General features: G+C 30.0%; 2 protein-coding genes and 1 long non-coding RNA gene across 3 annotated transcripts in view; 1 reads left to right on the top strand and 2 right to left on the bottom strand.

Moving 5' to 3' along the window:
* LOC133671545 (peptidyl-prolyl cis-trans isomerase FKBP16-3, chloroplastic-like) overlaps positions 1–21,942 on the bottom strand; it is a 97,366-nt gene that overhangs the window by 62,857 nt on the left and 12,567 nt on the right. The gene's annotated exons all lie outside the window — the stretch shown is intronic.
* Positions 9,969–12,861, bottom strand: LOC133670984 (uncharacterized). Its single transcript, XR_009834188.1, has 2 exons — positions 11,837–12,861; positions 9,969–10,487 (listed from the first exon to the last, which is right to left on the bottom strand). It is a non-coding gene; the product is annotated as an uncharacterized LOC133670984 (long non-coding RNA).
* On the top strand, positions 16,444–17,067 carry LOC133671178 (protein DMP7-like). The gene has a single exon (XM_062091834.1). It carries the CDS (start codon positions 16,444–16,446, stop codon positions 17,065–17,067), a length of 624 nt encoding a protein of 207 aa, XP_061947818.1.

Below are 21,942 nucleotides of genomic sequence, written 5' to 3'. Positions count from 1 at the left end.
TTAGACAAAGACCCATTAAAAAAAACACATGAGGGTTGAAGACATAGTTTTTAAAATTATGAAGACTAATAAATTAGTTTTGATAAACTATAGGGACTAAGTTATAATTAACTTTGACAGATTTTGGGTCTTGGATTTTCTTGGGACAAAAAGTGAGGCCTACATGCTAGATTGCTACAGGTTTGGAAATGGGATAATTGGGGTGATTTTGATGGGATCAATGGAAACTATGGAGTCAATGGGAGAGACAATAGAAGAAAGAATTTTGGATGTTTCTTTCACTCTATGCCTACATTGAAGACTAGGGTTCTTGAATTAGGTTTGGAGTTAACCAATAAAATATATTCAATTACATGACTAAATAGTGCCACTAAATCCAATCTTATTAAAGAGTTAGCATTTAATTATCAATCCCACTATTTGCTTCCTAACCTTTTTTTTTATTGTATCGCAATTTATAAGCTTATCCATCAAATGAAAATTAAGTTGATATAATCAAGATTTGGTTTATATTAAAAAAATAAAATGATATTTAACTTCTTTTAAAAAAATCATGAAATGATGTAATTTTAAATTAACTTGAGTCAATCTCTAGATATATTGAATTTAATTACAAGATGCATAGGCAGGTTTAAAAAATATCCTGAGGGAATATGAAAATGTATCAACATGAAAAATCAAGGTTATGGATACTAGTAGGGTGAGTTCACCACTAGTCAATGCTTTTTTAAAAAGAAAAACCTTGAAATAAAGTCGTTCATTCTTTAAAAAACTTAAAATGATGTTATTTTAGTGAGAAAATTTTAAAATAATTATTTAAAAGGGTCGGGTCAAATCCCAAGTTAACCTACCAAGACTAGTCAGGTTTTATAAAAGCTCGTTTGATATTATAACATCAGTTATTTTTCAAAGTATTTATCGCTTAAAAATACATAAATATAATTTTTAAAATTTATTTTTGATATTAACACATTAAAAAAATCTAAAAACACTAAAAAAATTAATTTGAAATAAAAAAATTTTTTAATTTTTTTAAAAATACTTTAAAAATACAAAAATAAAGTAGTTGTGTACATTAAATTCTAAAAAAAAGACAAAAAAATTAAACAGAAAGTTTGTAACAGTAAATTAAAGTACTGCAGAGGGGTCAATGTGAAATAGAGTGAGTATACAATGAAAAACATGCATGCCTGTCTTTGGCAAGGGATGGAAAGCATGAGGAGAGCAGAACAATGAAAAGCATGCTAGCTGGGGCCTTGCCCTCTGCATGAAGTCCACACGCTTCGAAGTTTGAAACTTTGAAAAACTTGGGTTTCTTAACAATGGCGATGGGACTTTTCTGGCCTGGGCATCATGTAACTATGAAATTATGCATGCAGCTGTTAGTGTCATCATTCATCAGTATGCAGGGACAGCTTTATAGAATTTATTTGTTTGTTTTTCAAAAAGAAAACCCACTTTTTACTCTTCAATTTCTCGTCTTCAAATTCAAAGGCCAAAGAATTCGTGGAATGATAATTTTTTGTTTTCACAGCATGGAGGAAACTGATGTGAGTAAATTAAACAACGGTACAAAATGAAAAGAAAAATATTATAGATGTATGTAAATTTTGGGTCTTCATCATCAAATTATTATTTTATAACCCAGATTAGCATGGTGAATCGAATTCAATCAACCAAGGTATTTTATAGCGCAGATTGACACGTTGGGTTGACCGAAACCTGGCTTATCAAGAGATCTAAAATGATCCGAGCTAAAAAAAAACAAAAAAAAATATAACTAATTTGGCCAAAAACCCGGGTTGATTTGCTCAACCCAAGCCTAACCCGGCCATCGATATATTGGCTTTTTTTTTTTTTGAAAACTTCGTCAAAACAAAGTCATTTTTATTCTTTAAAAAAAATAATTTGAAGTTGATGTTTTTGTCAATTTTCTTGATTTGGAATTTAAGTTTTGTCTTGGGTTAATCCTCAATTAAGATTTTCAAACTAAACATGAAATATCATGAAAACTTAATGAAATATTAGATTTTGAACTAAAAATGACATTTAATTGGTTTGCTTTATATTAGGCATTTCATTCATAATATATAAATAAACTCTCTTCAAAGTTGCTTTAGTGAAAAAGTTCGTGCCTTTATTTAAAAAATTATTAGTTTTTAAAGCTTGGATTAACATTCCTACTTCTCAGTGATGGAAAAAAAAAACCCCTTCTCTAATTAGATGTTTTAAGTGGAAAATATATAAAGAAAAAAAAATTTGGTTAAAGAGACGAAACGAGCACATAAAGATAAATCTACTTCTAGATAAATTTTAAATTAAATTTTAAATGAGCTATATATATTTGATAGAGCATAGGAACTCAATAATATATATATATATATATACATTAATGAATATTAATGGATATATGCATATTAATTCTCCAACACGAGAAGAATTATTGATACTTCTGTATATGAGATTAGTTTTGGCAAGCCAATTATGAAGCATCGAGCTATATTGTTGCTGAATATTGTTCCAGATGGTCACTGATTTTGTTTCTCATAATAAGTTTCTATGCTATTTAGCGTTTTATTTTAGCATGAAATAATTATTATGTGAATAATAACTTTTTGAATATAATCTAATTAAGGGCTCGAGTTATTGAATTAATGAATCAACCTGTGAATCATCGAGTTAATCCCAGAATAATATAACCATTACAAAAAAATCTTTAAAATTAATCCCACCAAACCTGATTTAAGTTTCATGAAATTAACCGGGTCGCAGCTTGAATAAGTCAGTGGATAAAACTAAGTGATAATAAAAAAAAACCTAACCCAAGCTACTACATGTTAGAGAATAATATAAATCATATTCTAAGACTTTACTTAACAGTTTAATCTTTTAGATTGAAATGGTTCTTTAATATAGTATCAGAGCCTTGATGACCAAGCGGTCATGAATTCAAATATCATAATCTTCATTTATTTGATAAAAATTAAGTATAAAGTAAAGTAAATATATGTAAATTTCAAATCCAAAACACTTTTATTTAAGAAGATACATTAAAAGAAAGTTAAAATGGTTATTTTACAGTACAGATTCCTCCAAGTTCATATTTTGAATTGAACGAAACAGAGTTTAATAACAACTTTTAAAATCATGTACAAATACATAAAAAAATATAATTTAAAAGTTTAAGAACTTTTTGAGAATAACAAGACCATTAAAAGAGAACACGTTGAGACAAAACTAGTTGTCGACGAGTCAAGTTTCTTGATTAAACCCTCCTGTCATGTAATGATCGATTCGAGACAAAAGTAGTTGGGTTAGTGGGAGTAATTAGTCAAAAAAGCAAAGTGAGGGAATAGTTACAAGTACAGAGAACTCGAACACGTGAATTTGATATAGATTTGCTCCAAAAAGGAATGGCTGCCATTGTTGAAAATCAGATCTAACTCTTCTTCTTTTTCCCTCTTGTACAGAGCACTTATGATTATTCTTGGTGAATAAATGGTGCCGTGAGCCAATTACATGCGAGGTCTCCTCATCCCCTTTTTGACAAACGATGTCCGCAAGTGCCCTGTAGAATGGAATCTGTCTCCCTTGCAGCAAAGTACCATCCTTCAAGCCTGTGATAGCTCATGAACGTGGGGTTTTGGAATACAGCAATTCACTTATTGGGATATGATTTTGTCATGTTCAATCATGTGGGCTATTAGCTTTTGTATTTTGATAAGGTAGGTTAGGAATAATATATAGCTTTATTGTTTTTTTTAATCGAGAAACAAGTAAAATTATATAATTATAATTGTTAAAAAATAATATAAAATTCCATTTAATAATTTAAATTTTTAGATTGAATTGGTTTTTTGACATGGTATCAAAGCTTTAATAACCAAGCGGTCACGAGTTTGAATCTCACCATTTTTATTTATTTGATAAAAATTAAACACAAGGTAATATAAACCTATGCAAGTTTCAAGCGTAAAAAACTTTTACTTATGGAGGTGTGTTAAAAAATAATATAAATTATATATAATTTTGGGTTGAATTGGTTGGTTATATATATATATGAGTATTTTTAAGATTTTTCCTTGTTCGATTCTTATATATAGTTGATAGAATGAGTCATTCATTTATTTTTGTATTTTATTGAATAAAAATGATGATATTATTTCCCTTTCACTCCTACTTCAAGCCTTGAAAATGCATTATTTTTAATGTATATTTAGGAATGTAGCGGGGGTTGTGTTTTAAAATATTTTTTATTTAAAAATATATTAAAATAATTTTTTAATTTATTTTTGATATCTACACATAAAAATAATTAAAAAACACTAAACAAATTAATTTAAAATAAAAAAAATTCAAAATAAAATAAAATAACATAACGCATGCAGCTGCAATACCAAATAACCTTTACAGTGCATAGAAGGAAGCACTTCAGCATCTTATTAAACCTTCTAGAAGAGCAACTTTTCTCTCCATTATAAAAGATGAATTGCTTTCTCTAAATAAAAAAAACGAGGAATTGTATTCGAGATAATTTTACAATTTTAGGAACCAATGAATCTGAATATATACCTCGAGATCTTTTACAGAAAAACAAATAAATAAACTTTATTTCCCATCTGCTCCATTTTTCTCCAATCATATCATAAAAATCGTTGATTGATCTAAAATGGTATCTTCCATCTCTCATTTTCTTTTAAATCCTCCCACTTAAAAATAAATAAAATTCTCCGAGTTCGAAATGAGAAAAGTTGAGGATGGGACAGAACTAATTGATGTCTGGAGATATGGCATCCATTTTAGTCCTCCATTTTTAATTTTATAAAATATATCCTTAAATTTAAAGCTTTTACATAGAAAATAAACCAAATTGAGAAAAATAACCTAATTTTCTGAACTCGAGATTAAAGAATTATCCTTAAATTTGTGAAATTCTTAATTGGTTGAAGTTCATGAAAAGATCTCAAGAATTATCAAATGAAATATCCCAAGGAAATTCATTGCAACCCCACTAGACAATCACTTTCTTTGTTAGTTAATAGACACCACACACCTTTTGAATTTTGGTTACCATGCATGCTGTAGCAATCAATCACTAGTCTAATAATTAATTATTCATCTATTCTTCTTTATGAGTCGTAATTACAAAATCATGATCTCAAGTCTTATGATAAACAGTAAAATCATTATAAAATCTCTCATTTTGGAATCAACAATATGCTTTTTTTCGGCTTGAGGAATGGATAGAGTATAAAAAAAGCATAATTATAATTATAGATTCGAGGTTTGGTTCACATGGTAGTCGGGTCTACCCGAAATGACATGGATTTCACTAAAATATTATTTTGATTTTTTAAAAAAAATCTAATTAAGTTTCGTTTAAATTTTGACCACATTAATCAAATTACGAATTAACTTATTAGGTCGAGCAGGTTTGATCCGGTCAACTTTTAACCTAATTTGATATAAAATCTAACTCGAGTTAAGTCTTAAACTTATAAATTATAGAATTCATTTGTCCAACTTTATTAAATTTAATACTAATATATAAAATTTGATTCCAGCTTACAAGAAAGACAAACTTTTTTGGTGGTGCTTTTTGACATAAGAAGAAAAGGTTGTTGAATTGAGTTTTTTTTAATTTCGACAAAGACAGTAAAATCACATCATTTGAAAATTAAGCCCTTCTTTTTTAAAATCTTGAAAAGCCACCTGAACAAAACCAAAACCAAGCACACTTTTGCTACTCTCATTTGAGAAAGTTGATGCAGTAGACATGTTCACAGATATTTTTCTAGCACTCAAATTAATATTTTTTTATTTTAAAAATTATTTTTAATATTAGCATATTAAAATGATATAAAAATATTAAAAAATTATTAATTTAAAGTAAATAAATTTTTTTAAAAAATTCAATCCTTTTCAAAAATATTTTTAAAACTAGAAAACAAACGGATTGTAGATGCAGCCACCAGTATATAGTAAAATAATGAAAGTGCAGCATGTTTCTTATCAAATTTGTACATAGGGAGGCTCACTGAATCGTGCCGGCAAAGAAATGCTGATTGAAGTAGTGATTCCTTCCATCACTTTGCATCGATTTGGAAACTGGAACTCAAAATCGATGAAGGCTTGCTCCATTTTCTTCATACAGAGGCACCTTTCATGTTTCTTCACTGAAATTAATGATCGATGGTGACTTCACTTCATATACTGTCATTATAATACTTCACTTTTACCTCCGGCTCAAGTATTCAGGGTCGAGGTCGTTTTCCATATATATATATATATATATATATATATATATATATATATATATATATATATATATATATATATATATATATATATATATATCACTTCGGACTCAAATTTAGACTAGTATTATTAGACCCACCTCGGCAAATCAACACCGCATGTAATTTTTTGGACCGGGTTTTAAATTAATTTTTTTAAAAAATAAAATAATATAATTTTAGATTAACTATAGCTAACTTATCCAAATCATAATCTAAATCTTGAGCTAGATCGAATTTAATAATTTTAATTCAGATAAATTCTCAGACTTATACTAGTGTCAGTATAATAAAGATGAATTGTTTAAGATCCGTACATTTAAATATTTAACTAATTTTGGTATGTTTTGCGAATAACAACACAACGTTGTCCCTAGTCAAATTAATAAAACAACCAAGTAGAAATTAGCTCCATTATTTGGTTCTTCACCTAAATTAGCTCCATTGACAACAGAAGGGCCCTTTCTTGCTGTGGTTTTTCTTCACTAATAAATGGAAGGTTTCATCTTGTCGATTGAGGCTCTTAGGGATGTTTTTTATGTCTTTTTCTACCGAGATGACTTTGAGACGCTCGACAATATTGATTTCCTGGCAAGACAATATCAGTGTTAAATTACCATTTCCCCCCCTAAATTTCTTTTAATTATTCAATTTGCTCATGTGTTAAGGATTTGTTTCATAACAGTACTCTCTATTTGTAAATTGTAAATTTGATTGGGGCCAGCTCTCCAATTGCTCTAATTGTGGTATTGGCATGGACCAGAAATTTTCATGTAAAATGAAAACACATTCTAGATAAATGATAAGGAGTGACATGCACACCACCAACCAAAAAACATGAAAGAGAGAAAAATATTTATTTTAAAATCCAAACCCTAATTTTTGTTTTATAAAACAACTAGAATTAAACCCTTTTCAATTTTATCAAATCGCCAGCACAGATAGAATTCACTCAATATTAGAAGAATATTTTCACCTTTTCCAGTCAATTTATATGAAAATGTTGGTCCTGGATCTAACTTAGAAAACCAAATGAGGAAAAAAACATTTTTAATTACTTGATCCATAAAAAAAAAATGAAAGAAATAACTATAAGAAAAAATTAATCCTCTTTTGTGATATATAATTTCCACTAAAAAAAACAACAACAAGAAGCCATTAATTATTTTTTTTCAAGACTTTACAATTTTGTCAAGCATATTGTAAAATAGCGATAATATAGAATTGTTTTGGGTTTAGGATTAGGGTTTAACATATTTTAGGAGTTAGGGTTTTTTTTAAGAAGTGGCTTTTTTTAAGGGTATAGTTAGGGTTTTTTAGGGTTTAGAGTTTTTTAGAATTTAGAATTTATAGTATTTTAGGGTTTAGAATTTAAGGTTTTTAATGTATAGGGTATTTCAGAGTTTAAGATTCAGGATATTTTTAGGGTTTAGAGTTTTGTTTATGGTATTTCAGGGTTTAGGATGTGTGTTTAAGGTTTAGGGTTTTTTAGGGTTTAGGACATTTTTAAGGTTAGTGTTTATGATATTTTAGTGTTTTAGGATTTAAGGTTTTTGAGGCTAGGTTTAGAGTATTTAAGGTTTAGGATATTTTATTATTTAGGGTTTAGGGTGTTTTAGGGTTTAAGGTTCAGGTATTTTAATGTTTAGGGTATTTTAGTGTTTATAGTTTAGTGTTTTTTGGAGGTCTAAGGTTTATGATATTATTTTAGTGTTTTTTTAAAGGTTTAGGGTTTTTTAGGGTTTAGGGTATTTTTAGGTAGGGTTTTTTAGGGTTAGGGTTTAGGGTATTTTAGGGTTAGGGTTTAGGGTTTTTTAGGGTTTAGGATATTTTTAGGTAGGGTTTTTTAAGGTTAGGGTTTAGGATATTTTTAGTGTTAGGGTTTAGGGTTTTTTAGGGTTTAGGGTTTTTTAGGGTTAGGGTTTAAGGTTTTTTAGGGTTTAGGATTTAGGATTGATTTAGGGTATTTTTAGGGTTAGGGTTTAGGGTTTTTTAGGGTTTAGGGTTTTTAGGGTTTGGGGTTTTTTAGGGTTTAGGGTTTAGGGTTTTTAAGATTAGGGTTTAGGGTTTTTTAGGGTTTGGGGTTTAGGGTTTAGGATATTTTTAGGGTTAGGGTTTAGGGTTTTTTAGGGTTTAGGGCTTTTTTTAGGGTTTAGGGTTTAGGATTGATTAGGGTTTAGGGTTTTTTAGGGTTTAGGGCTTTTTAGGGTTAGGGTTTAGGGTTTGGGGTTTAGGATTTTTTAGGGTTTAGGGTTTAGGATTGATTTAGGGTATTTATGGGGTTAGGGTTTAGGGTTTTTTAGGGTTTAGGGCTTTTTAGGGTTAGGGTTTAGGGTTTAGGGTTTAGGGTTTTTTAGGGTTTAGGGTTTAGGATATTTTTAGGGTTTAGGGTTTAGGGCTTTTTAGGGTTTAGGGCTTTTTAGGGTTATGGTTTATGGTTTTTTAGGGTTTAGGGTATTTTTAGGGTTTAGGGTTTAGGGTTGATTTAGGGTTTAGGGTTTAGGGTTTAGGGGTTTTTTAGGGTTTGGGGTTTTTTAGGGTTTAGGGTTTTTTAGTGTTTAGGGTTTAGGGTTTAGGATTTTTAAGATTAGGGTTTAGGGTTTTTTAGGGTTTGGGGTTTTTTAGGGTTTAGGGTTTAGGATATTTTTAGGGTTTAGGGTTTAGGGTTTTTTAGGGTTTAGGGCTTTTTAGGGTTATGGTTTAGGGTTTTTTAGGGTTTAGGGTATTTTTAGGGTTTAGGGTTTAGGGTTTAGGGTTGATTTAGGGTATTTATAGGGTTAGGGTTTAGGGTTTTTTAGGGTTTAGAGCTTTTTAGGGTTAGGGTTTAGGGTTTTAGGGTTTGGAGTATTTTTAGGGTTTGGGGTTTTTTAGGGTTTAGGGTTTTTTAGTGTTTAGGGTTTAGGGTTTAGGGTTTAGGATATTTTTAGGGTTTAGGGTTTAGGGTTTTTTAGGGTTTAGGGTTTTTTAGGGTTTAGGGCTTTTTAGGGTTATGGTTTAGGGTTTTTTAGGGTTTAGGGTATTTTTAGGGTTTAGAGTGTAGGATTTTTTAGGGTTTAGGGTTTAGGATTGATTTAGGGTATTTATAGGGTTAGGGTTTAGGGTTTTTTAGGGTTTAGGATATTTTTAGTGTTAGGGTTTAGGGTTTTTTAGGGTTTAGGATATTTTTAGTGTTAGGGTTTAGGGTTTTTTAGGGTTTAGGGTTTTTTAGGGTTTAGGGTTAGGGTATTTTTAGGGTTAGGGTATTTTTAGGGTTAGGGTATTTTTAGGGTTTAGGGTTTGGGTATTTTTAGGGTTAGGGTTTGGAGTTTGGAGTTTTTTAGGGTTTAGGGTTTTTTGGGGTTAGGGTTAGGGTGTTTTTAGGGTTTAAAATTAGAGTTTAAGGTAAAACAAGAAAGTGATTTATGAAATCAATTTACTAAAAAAATGTTATTTTTACTGGAAAAATGTTATTTATGGTAGTGCCATTTTTTATGCTTGCATAGAAAAACAACACATTGAAGAGTTGCTCCATCAACTCTCATTCCCATGATTCCTAGGGCAAGAATTCAGAAGTCAAACTAAGAGATAAAAGCCAACAAACATAATTCCCTACATCCACACAATCAATGTATCTATAAATAATAATATTAGAAGCATATTATCCATGTGACCTTTCAACTCCAAGCAAGCAAGTTTGAAAAGTTAAAGAGGGAAAAATGCTATAAAGTTGGATGAAATTTACGTGTCAAAACTTAATCATAAACAGGATGAACAGATGATACCACACCCCCACACGAGTGATGATTAATCAGATGAGCAATACTTCCAACCCTTATGATTAATAAAAGTTTGATCTAAACATACAAGTCCCAGCACGCCTTACATTAACAAGGAAAAGAAGAGGTAAACTTCGATCTCAACAGCTTTGTAGAGGACTTCGACACAGTCAGCAATCAGCTCTTTCAGAAATAATCACATTAGTTTCAGGATGATAGTTTGTAGTTGTGCTAGATGACAAATACATGCATACAAAGAGTAAGGACAGCAGCAACATTCTCAACAGAAACGCACCACCAATGAATTGTATATAGTGCGCTTTCTCCCATGATCTATTGGAGGTTTGACAAGTTCACCAGTATATTCAATCATGTATTTGTAAAAAATCAATTCCAAATACAAGTCTTTCAGAAATATCATATCACATCCCTGGCCCTATGAGAATGGCAAAGTGATGATTGTTAGCTTCTTCATTTCTTAGGTTCTACGAATTTCTCAATGATTTTACTGTCCAAGCAAAGTATTATTGATATATAAAAAAGATACATGAAAAGAACCCAAAAAATACATGAAAAAGAAGATGGGTAGAAGATTCAAAATTGATTTTGGATAAATATCAGTGAAAAAGCAATGTTTAGTTATGAGACATCAACTCTTTAAGAAAATTAGGCAAGGCAAAAATCACTCCCAACCTAACTGCCTATTCCAATCAAATAAGAATCCCACAATTCAAAGAAGCAGCATGATATTTTTAGCTTAGCTGGGTTTTCTTCAAATAATATCAGAAGTAAGACTTTAAAGCGAAATCAAAATCGAAATCGAAAAGCAAAAAGAAAGAAACTGACCCCCAAAACCCCGTCCCACTCCAAAGCAACAATCAACTTTGAAGTAAGGAATGATGTTACAGAAGTGATTTATGAAATCATTTTACTAAAAAATGCTATTTATTTTAGTTCCTTTTTTTATGTTTGCATAGACAAAATAGCGCATTGAAATGTTGCTCCATTAGCTCTCATTCCCTTTATTCCTAGAGCAGAAATTCAGAATTCAAAGGAAGAGACAAATGCATACAAACATAATTCCCTGATGCCACACCAACAGCAATACAACAACGTTGGTCTAGTAACAACGACTATGAGTGATAGTTTTACTAGTATTGGCCGGTTACAACTGCATTCAGTGAATCCAAAAGAGAAAAATCATCTTCATTATCAAAAATCTGATTCTTCATTGCTAAATTAGGAGAACAGTTGAATATTTTTTTGAAAATTGTATCTTCTAATACAGGAAAGCCAATGTGCAGGAATAAAATTTTGAAGATTTTGCAATTAATTGTAAAATATTCTGAGTAATCATGATTTTACAATTAACAAAAACAGTAGCTCAATTTTGCATTTATGCTTAAAAATTGAAACATGATCATTACAACAAAGAAGACCTATCAAGAAACAACAAAGAAGACCTATCAAGAAACAAAGTGATCGTACCACTTCAATCAAGTTTTAAATTTGATCTCTCTCTTTTGGTTCAATTGACTGTATTTATCGATATGCATAGGTCTTTTAACCGGCATCAAGAGCACGAGGGAAACGTTAATATAAAATTAACAGAAATTCAAGTTCGATTTTTTTTGAAAGAATAGGAGAAACCAAATTCAAAAATTTATAACCGATTAAATATAAAGTGAAATTAAAATCTTAAACCACAAAATAAAACCCAATCAATCAAAAGGTTTCTTGTTCTCTAAATCCTAATTCTTTAAGTAAATAAAAGAAAACACTAACCTTGAAATCTAAAAGATACAAACTTTAACTCTGAAAATTCTCCAATCCCTTACTAAATTCAAGAAATCATAATATACAATGAACATAAAATTAGGTCTTTTAACCTGCATCAAGAGCAAGAGGGAAACGTTAATAGGGAATTCATTTGCCAGCCATGGACAGAGCTTGAAAACATAAACAAAAATTCGAGTTCGATTTTTTTGAAAGAATAGGAGAAACCAATTTCAAAGATTTATAACCGATTAAATATAAAGTGAAATTAAAATCTTAAACGACAAAGTAAAACCCAATCAATCAAAAGGCTTCTTGTTCTCTAAATCCTAATTCTTTAAGAAGTAAATAAAAGAAAACACTCACCTTGAAATCTAAAAGATACAAACTTTAACTCTGGAAATTATCCAATCCCTTTAAAAATTCAAGAAATCATAATTTACAATGAACATAAAATTAAAAACACATCAAACTAGGAAACGTAGCAAAGTTTACATAAAAATTACTATAACATAATCACAAAAATCAGAAAGAATTAAAGACCCATCAAGGACTAACCAGAATAAAGCAAAATTCACAGAGAAGAAGAACAAATTATATATTTATAGCAGGAGATGGAGAGATGGGTACCTGATGAAGAATTATATATTTAAAGCAGGAGATTGAGAGATGGGTACCTGATGAAGACTCTCTCTTTGATCGAAATTGAAATTCCATACAAGAAGAATCAAACCTTATTACATAGAATTTGAACGGCTAAAAGTGTACAAATTCTTTTCTTCTACTTACTAGAGCGAGAGAGAGAGAGAGAGAGAGAGAGGTTTTCTCTTGAAATTGAAAAATGTTGAGATTTTAAGAGAGAGAGAGGCTGGATTTATTAAAAAAAAAAAAAAATCGACCGTTGCATTAACTGAAAGACAGAACTTGGTTTTCTCTTGCTTTGACTGGTTTAGGTTTTTTAAACGACATCGTCTTATATGACCAGACTTGCTGTGTTTTTCTTCGTTCAGTTCATATATTTTTTATTTTATAAAAATAATAATACTTTGAAAAACAGTTAAAAAAATAACAGATTTTAATTATATTTTAAAAAAATTTATCTAGTCACATATTAATTTATATTTTTTATTAAATTATACCAAGTAAGTTCCTTTTATTTTTATTAAAACCTTGATACTGGATCATTCATCTCAACAAGTTAATTCAATTATAATTTTTTTTTATTTTTTATAATTTTTTTTAGTATATTAAATTAATCTAAAACATTAAAAATTAAATTTAAAACAAAATAAATTAAATTTTATTTTAAAAAAACATATTACAACTTACTGTTAAACACCTTCGGGGACCTATTTTTACGAAGCATGAGGAATGGGTACAGATGCATTCAACCATCTAACATTCACAATTTCATTCTGATAAAAAATTTTGACCGATTTTTCTCATGTACCTAATTCAATCCTCCATGTCAAGGAGTTGAAGATGTTGTTGATTCGATCACGAAGAGTATTGACAACCTTGGAAGAAATCTTGATGCCTGCAATCAATCATTACAGTACAGCTTAATTTCATCTGGCATAACAATATTTTGTCAATTCTTTAGCTCACACCAGAGCCTAAGAATCATGATCATTTTTTTGCATACTATTAATCAAGTTCCTTGGAGAATCATATCTGCCATGGTGAAGTATCTCATCAAAGAAAATGTTAATGACTTTAAAAGAGGATTAGTCACTGTTTTATGATTTTGAAACCAACGGGACAGCCAGACTGGCCACGCAGCAGAGGAAGTAAGATGGTAAATAAAGGATAATTTGCTGTTCATGAGGAGTCAACATCAGATGAAAGGGAGATGGATAATCCTAATGCAAAGGGAGGCTAGAAAATGAGGCAAGGTAAGAACAATTATGATCATGAAATACCAAATCTCCAGGCCGAATAAATTCCCAAATGTCCTTGAAGGCTAGCCAAGACAATCATTTCCGTCTGTCCTAGCACCAACCAACTGCGTAAGCTACCTAGACCAAAGCAATGATCCAACCTGAGATTTCATAAGCAATGGCAGCACCCGCCAAACCACACATGAATACATAGATGAAGAGATAAAGCACCCCAAGGTGCATGATCAGAGCTGCAAAACTCTAACCTTGCTTTGTGCCTGAAGGAACTTTTGAGTAGGGAAATTGATGGCTAGTGACAGCATTTGAGGAATAACTTGAATAGAAACTTTTTCCAGCAAAAGAAGAGTGCATTCCTGATGGATAAAGCAATAGAAGAAAACACCCTGAAGAATAGGTAACGAAAGCAGGAAACTCTAGATTCTCCTGCAAAACATAAATGGGCACCTTATCGATAAAGCAACACCAGAAAATAAGCAATGCTAAGAAGAAGAGATCGGTAGCAAAGGAAGAGTGCATGCCTTATCGATACAGCAACACCGGAAAATAGCATGAAAAACAGGTCATGTACAGAGGGGAGAGGGGGCTGCTTGCCATGAGCGAATAAGTTGAAACTTACCTTGACTGCAAGGGATGTAGAAGCCAAGAACAAGATTCTTGTGAGTAGATATAGCTTGTTTTTCAAAGGCTGGGAAGAAATAATAGAGCATTGATGGAAATGAAATGGTATTTTGGCAGAGAGAGACCTTTCAAGAACAAGCTTATGCTTGCTCCATCAAGTTGTCGAACCAACACATTTAAAGCAACAGTCTGCTCCCCCACCAGTCATCTCATTGATCTCCTATTCAATATGGTAGAAAGAAAACACTTCAGAATGAACTACTCAGTGCTTGGAGAGCGAAGTGCTTCTATAAGAAAATCTCAAATCCTAATTTTACCAAACACCTTTTCACCCTTACGTTTTTTTTTCTCAGAGAAAGGAAAAAACTAAAATGAGAGATTTCTAGCTGCTCTTCAAAAATTAGATTGGAGCAATTCTAGAGAAAATGCATTTCTATGCCATCAAGATTCCATCTTGAAGCTATGAATTCACATGTTACTCCTGTATTCAGAAAGTTGGCTGAAGGCATGCCACCACTTCTAAATCAAATAAAAACTATCTATTCCATGCATCTAAGGCATAAGGTTAGCCAATAGACAGTGAACGCTTTTTCCTTCAAGTAATAAGCACAAACACTCTTTTATAAAGCAAGAGCCACTTGAGATAGAAACTCGTCTCCAGCTACCAGAAGAACATGCACTTCTTCAGCTCTTTCCAAGTGCTTTCCAGCTCAAGATTATGAAAGCAGAGAAAATAAACAATAAGATAAAAGGATTGAGAGATTAGTCTGGCTCACATATTTATCCACGCATTCTCCAATATTTATTTCTGGTGCCCGTAAGTCCGTAACCATCACAAAAACAAGAACAGTGGTTCAATTGGCATAAGCAATTATACATATTCTCCTCTGTCTAGATCTGCAAGCCAAACGAACCAAGTTAGAGGAGAGAAAAAAAAATTGTACATTGGCTACTAAGGAACTGAAACGTTGGATTATGCCAGAAAAGGCAAAAACTTCTTTGACAACTTTTCCTTCACCGTCTGGCAGAATCTACAATGACAGTCCTGCTGCTAGAGTGCTCGATATATATATATATATATATATATATATATATATATATATTGAGCACATTTAAAAATAGAGAAACGGGTGGCAAACCGTGAGTCGCCCTCAGTTTTCACCATATTTTCCAATTTAATAAACCTTTTTTTCCAACAAGAAAAACCACCATTTTCTTTTACGAATTCCAAATGATTTATCTTTATCTTTAAAATCTGATAAAAAAAACTTTATTTTAAAATAATTAACTTTCTACTCTTACCTCGTCACCATAATTATTATTTTTTTATTATTAGTTTCTTTATGACCTGTTTATACCTAATTAAGCAACAAGGTATTCAATCTTTGATGATCATATCCTATTATTAAATATATTAACTCAATACAACTAATATCAATAATTAATTTTAATTCCATGAAAACAACCCACCTAAAAACATAGATAAATCTAGTTTGGTTCGATTAAGCAAGGTAGATTGATTAAAAACTTAATTCTAATTTAGATTAAATTTTAAAGAAATTAAGTAGAAATTAAACTGATTAACCTAATAAGTTAACTTATGGCCTTGTCAACCCGTTAATAATTTGGTTTGGCTTAAAACAAATTTTTTAAAACATCATATTTTAAACTTCAAAAAAAAAATTTCATTTAGATCTTTCCGTATTAACTAGCCTAACATTTTTCAGGTTTATTAACTTTGGGCAGGAGTAGTCAAATTAGTAGGTTGTAATTTTAAGGAAACCCCTAAACAATAAATTTTTTTACCAGCTCATTCATTGTAACTGCATCTCTTAACTTCTTTGACAACAGTTATGAAAAAGGTTTGAATACTTGAAAAAAACAAAATTTATCCCGTCAACCTTGTACATAAGCTAGCTAAATTATTCTGGCTAACAACAAACTGGAAAACCACCTCCTAAAATTTTGTGTTTCTATCTGTCTTCATGCAAATTAAAGCCATCCCGTTAACACAATAAATCCCTCAATTCCCCACAGAACTCTGTGCCGATCATACAATTCAGAAAGAGCGAGGGAAATTGGAGGTGAATTTAGGCCATGGATATTAATGTATTGGTGCAAGAAGGAGCAGAAATTGCACAACCCTTTTTAGAAAATGTACTGCAAAAACCAGAAAAAACACCAGGGCAAAAGGCCATAAGGAAGACATTCAAAGGCACGGCGCATTTAGCCAGGCTTCTCCCCACGGGTTCGGTCCTCACATTCCAGATTCTATCTCCAATTTTAACACATGAAGGCCAATGTCGCTCCGTTACGAGCCAAACTTTGACATCAGGTCTTTTAGCCGTGTGTGGCCTAGCTTGCTTTCTCTTATGCTTCACCGATAGCTTCAGGGACGCAAGAGGCAAGGTCCGGTATGGAATGGTGACTTTCAAAGGCTTGTGGATTATTGATGCAACGGTGGAACTTTCGCCGGAAGAGGCCGCTAAATACAAGCTGAAGTTCATTGATGTCTTGCATGCCTTCATGTCTATCTTGGTTTTTGGTGCAGTTTCATTGTTTGACAAGAATGTTGCCAAGTGCTTCTTTCCAGCACCAACAGATGAGGCGAAGGACCTTCTCATTGTTGTGCCTGCTACGATTGGCGTCATCTGCAGCATCTTGTTTCTTGCATTCCCTAGCAAACGCCATGGAATTGGCTGCCCTCTGTCGCGTAATTAGTACTTCCTTTTTCTTCATTTGTTTTCAGGATTCCCATGAAAATTTTAATGTGAGTCATGTTCTAAGCAGATTCAAAGAAATTTAAAATACCATTTACATTAATTAACCAACAATATCTTGAAAAACTGGCTCAGAGTTCCATAAGATATACATCCATTATGCCTTGGAAAGAGTAAAATCAGGCCTCTCATTCTGCAGAAGGCGTGTTCTTCCAAGTTTTATAACAATGGTGAAAGAGAAAAGGAGAAAAAATTGGACATGTAAAGCACCTTCGTTTTCCTTTGTAATTAAAGACATGCAATTAATTTCTTGTCTCCATCAAAATTATGTCCATGCTCTTCGAGATTTCCATGAATTATAATGTAATTCAAAATGATAATTTGATTGAGTTGTATCCCGATCGGATGCAATAAACAACTCTATTATTTCCATCATCCATTTGATCAAGCTACATGGTATCCCACAAAAAAATTTAAAGATCCCAAGATGAGTATTAATGGAAGTTTTCAGGGTTTTGTGTTTAAGTAAGGCTCGAACTTCATTGTGAGTAACAAACCTAAAATTTACACAAGGGATCTCTAGTAGAGGTTCAATTAAAAAAAAATAACAACAAAAATCAAGCAAATCAAATTCTGTGGATGGAAGCAAAAGAATGTGGAGTAAATTTAAAAGATTAAAAAAAAAGAGGATGAAATTACAAATAAATTCTAATTTTATAAGTTATTTTAAAAAATTATTCAAAATGTACATGGAAGAATGGAATCGGAAAAAAAATCAATTTAAAAAAATTACTGAAAAAACTAATACAAAATGACAAATAAAAATACATGAAATAACCGAATTTACTTTCAAGATTAATACTAAAACATTCTATAAAAAGTAAATAAATAAAAAATATAATTTAATCTATAATTGAATAAATATTAAAAAAAACATTATGAAGTAATTATTTTACATTACAGGAGAGAAGTAGGAGTATTTCTTAATTTTACAACTTGTCTCACACCACATATATTTATAGAAAAATAATTTTATAAATACTATATTAAAAATAATTTTTAAAAAATAAAAAAATTTATTTTAATATATTTTTAAATAAAAAATATTTTAAAACATTATCGGTATAATAATTTTCCACTCATTTCTAATGGAGATGGGATTAATAATGATGTGGAGAAGATTTCCCTTTCAATATCATGAGATTACTACTAATCTCGAGAATTAGAAGATTTATTTTTAAAATATTTAATAGAAATTTATTCTTGTTAATAAAAAATTCGTATCGGCTACCCTTCTTGTCTATTTTTTATTTTCAAACAAGTAATTTAAGTGTACAAATTCCTGATATACATGACGGGACCTCAGGCAAAGCTATGGATGTGATTCTTCAGATCTAAGCTGATGGCCGTGTATGGCATGACGTATATGATATTTTAAACCTATCAATTATGACTTGTAGAGAGTATAATTATAAAATCTCCATGATGATTGGGCCAACCCACAAATTGATCTGAAAAAACATAGCTAATTAGTTCAGCTCTTGAGTCATCGAAGCAACTTGAGCTCATCATTTTATTAAAACGGAAGCATTTTGTACTTAAAATAATAATTTTTTAAAGTGTTTTTTTTTATCAAAATATAATATTATTAATTTTTAATAATTATTTTTTATATCAGTTCATCAAAACGATCCAAAACATTAAAAAAATTATTTTTAATAAAAAAATTAAATTATTTTAGAATACAGTGCCCAAACAGCATGGGTCAATTAACTCACAAAAACTTGGCCGAATTAATTAATTTTAGTCAAATCAATATCTTTTTTAGTCTAATTAAAAATTTAATTCAAACCAAATTCCAAACATGAAATTGTTTGAGGCAATTCATCACCCAGGCAAGGTTTAACAACAACTATGTTTGGGAGCGCGGTTTGCACCGTGTTCTCAAAAAAATTTAATTTTTTTTGTTAAAATTTAATATGATTTGTATGTTTTGAATCGTTTTGATGTGCTGATGTCAAAAATAATTTTTAAAAAATAAAAAAAATCATTGGCATGCATTTCGGCAATAAAGTTATTTAAAAAACAACCACTACCACACTACCAAGCACCCTATTAGTATCATCTTAATTTGAAATTTAAGCTAACCTAACTAGTAATTTTGGAAAGTTGGTCTATATATAAAAAAACCTAGTATAATTATTTTGAATAGGACAAACCTAAAAGATTATTTTTTTCATACTGAAGCCCCCAATATTTAACTCCTCATAGAATAAAATATCCTCAAACTATAAGGGCTTGAGTGGAACTCTCTCAAGACTACAGGGACGAAACCAAAATCTTGCCGTTCTTCTTCATTCTTAGATCTCCTGCGGGTTGAATTAAACATGAACCACTCAGTAGCATAGGGTGCAGGTGTGGCGGGAGTAAATATATATGGTCCTGTTGCAGTCTCTTTTGTACACAAGAGGACCCAATATTACGTGATTAAACTGAAAATTATGACATGATTAAATGAACTGAGCCATGAATTTCATTGCTCTGTTAACGAAATAATGATTTTTGTTAATATATAAACTCTACAAATATGAAATTGCTGGACTAAAAAGAGTGTACAAGTAATGTACTTCGCAAAAACATATAATACATATTTTTTTATTAAATATGTTGCACAAAGCATTTCTTAAACAAAAATATTTGTAATATATGGTGTGTGGTGCAAAATATAAATAAAAAAAGAAACTCACGCCATGTATTTTTGTGTTTGGTTGTTAAAAAATAATATAAATCATATTCTTGAACCTAATCTAATAGTTTAAGTTTTTAAACTGAGATGGTTCTTTAACATGATATCAGAGTCTTGATGACGGGTTTGAATTTCATTATCTTTATTTATATGATAAAAATTAAGCACAAGGTAAAGTGAATCTGTGCAAATTTCAAGTCCAAAGAGCTTTCATTTGAGGGGGGGTGTTAGAGAATAATATAAATTATATCTTGAAATCTCACCTAACAATTTAAACTTTTGGACTGAGATGATTCTTTAATATTGATAATGTTTCAAAGAAATTTATAATTAAAAATATATTAAAATGATATTTTTTATAATTTATAATATTAACACATTAAAATTATTAAAAAATACTTAAAAATAACAATTTTATTACCACTAAAGTTTAGAAACCTTTAGAAAGGAGATAGTGGGATATAAGTATGTTTTCTTGTAAAAACAAAATCTATTATAAGGCTCAAGATTCTTCCAATCGCTTACAATTTTTAGTGAAATTGAGAATTTTATACCATTTCGAATTAATTAATTATATTTTCAATCTTGGTTGCATTCGAGGAGAGAAAGAAAAACACATGACAAATCCTATTATGTTAATACTGTTTTAATATATGAAACATATACACTTAAACTCTTATAAATTAATATTTTTAGGATCATAAATTTATCATTTCATCCTTGAGCTAGCAATTAACTACAAAAATAAAGAAGGAATAAATTTATAAAATATAATCCGGACTGACATAGCGAATTTACTGCTTATTTTAGGATCTATTTGGAAATATGGTTGCGGTTATTTTTTAAAGTGTTTTTCGTGTCAAAATGTATCAAAATTATATTTTTTTAAAAAAAAATTATTTTAAAATCAACACATCAAAAAAATTTCAAAACACATAAAAAAATTAATTTTTTTTAAAATTAATTTTTTACAAATATGCAATTTACACTCCGTTCCCTAATAGTGCCTTGATCGAAGAACCTTTAATATCGTGAAAAAATCAAAAACAAAACACTTTTTCATGTGCGCATGCCTTATTACATAGACATAACATGCAAGCAAATGGAGAAAGAAAAGTCTTCCACAATTTGTTTTTTTATTTCAAAGCCTTATTTTGAACCTAAAAACTATAAACAACACGCTATGACTTGAAAAGAGCAATCCTTACAAGTTTTTGTTTGATTTGATAGTCAACCAACAATTGAGAGCTTGTTTGGTATGATAATAATGGTTATTTTTAAAATTTATTTTTTAAATATATTAATTTTTTTTAATATTTTTCACTTGAAGAAAATTAAATTGATATTTTTAAAGATATTTTTCGATTATTTTGATATATTTATTCTATCAAAGATAAAAAAAAATCTAAAAAATATTTTAATTAAAAATATCTTTACAAAACACTACACTTGTGTTTTATCCATGATAAAATAGTAGTTCCACCAAATAAAAATAATTATTGAAGAGAATCCAACCCCTGGAATTTGCTCTTGGTGAGATTTTTCCATGATGCTATTAAAACAACTTTGAAAGTGGAGAAAAATAATTAAAGAAACTTTGACATTAATGGAAGGTACTTTTCTTGCATTAAAAATCCTCAACATTCCACACCTAAACAGAAAAAATTGAAGAAAAAGAAAAAAGAAAAAAGAAAAAAGCAACCACAGCCTTCATGGCTCCTGAAGTAGGCAACAAGTTGGCCTACCAATTTCACCCATTAATTAAATAATCAAAATTCTCATTCAAGAAAGTCCTGCCATTAAAACTTGACCTAGAAAATCTTGTTAGAAAATTTCATGGCAGTCATGAGCGTTGAGGTAGTCTAGATTGGAAAAGTATAAGAATTATGAAAGTATGAATGTAATTTGTTTTTTAAAATATTTTTTATTTTAAAATATATTAAAATAATTTTTTTTTATTTTTAAAAAATTATTTTTGACATCAATACATCAAAATATTTTGAAAATATTAAAAACATATTAATTTAAAATAAAATAAAAAATAAAAAAAATTTAATTTTTTTCAAAAACACTTTTGAAACGCAATGCTAACAGCTAGATAAATGATAAATTTAATCTTAAAAAAAATAT

Source organism: Populus nigra, chromosome 13 (genome assembly GCF_951802175.1).
Source record: "Populus nigra chromosome 13, ddPopNigr1.1, whole genome shotgun sequence".
NCBI lineage: Eukaryota > Viridiplantae > Streptophyta > Magnoliopsida > Malpighiales > Salicaceae > Populus > Populus nigra.
This window is presented reverse-complemented; position numbering and strand designations above follow the sequence as displayed.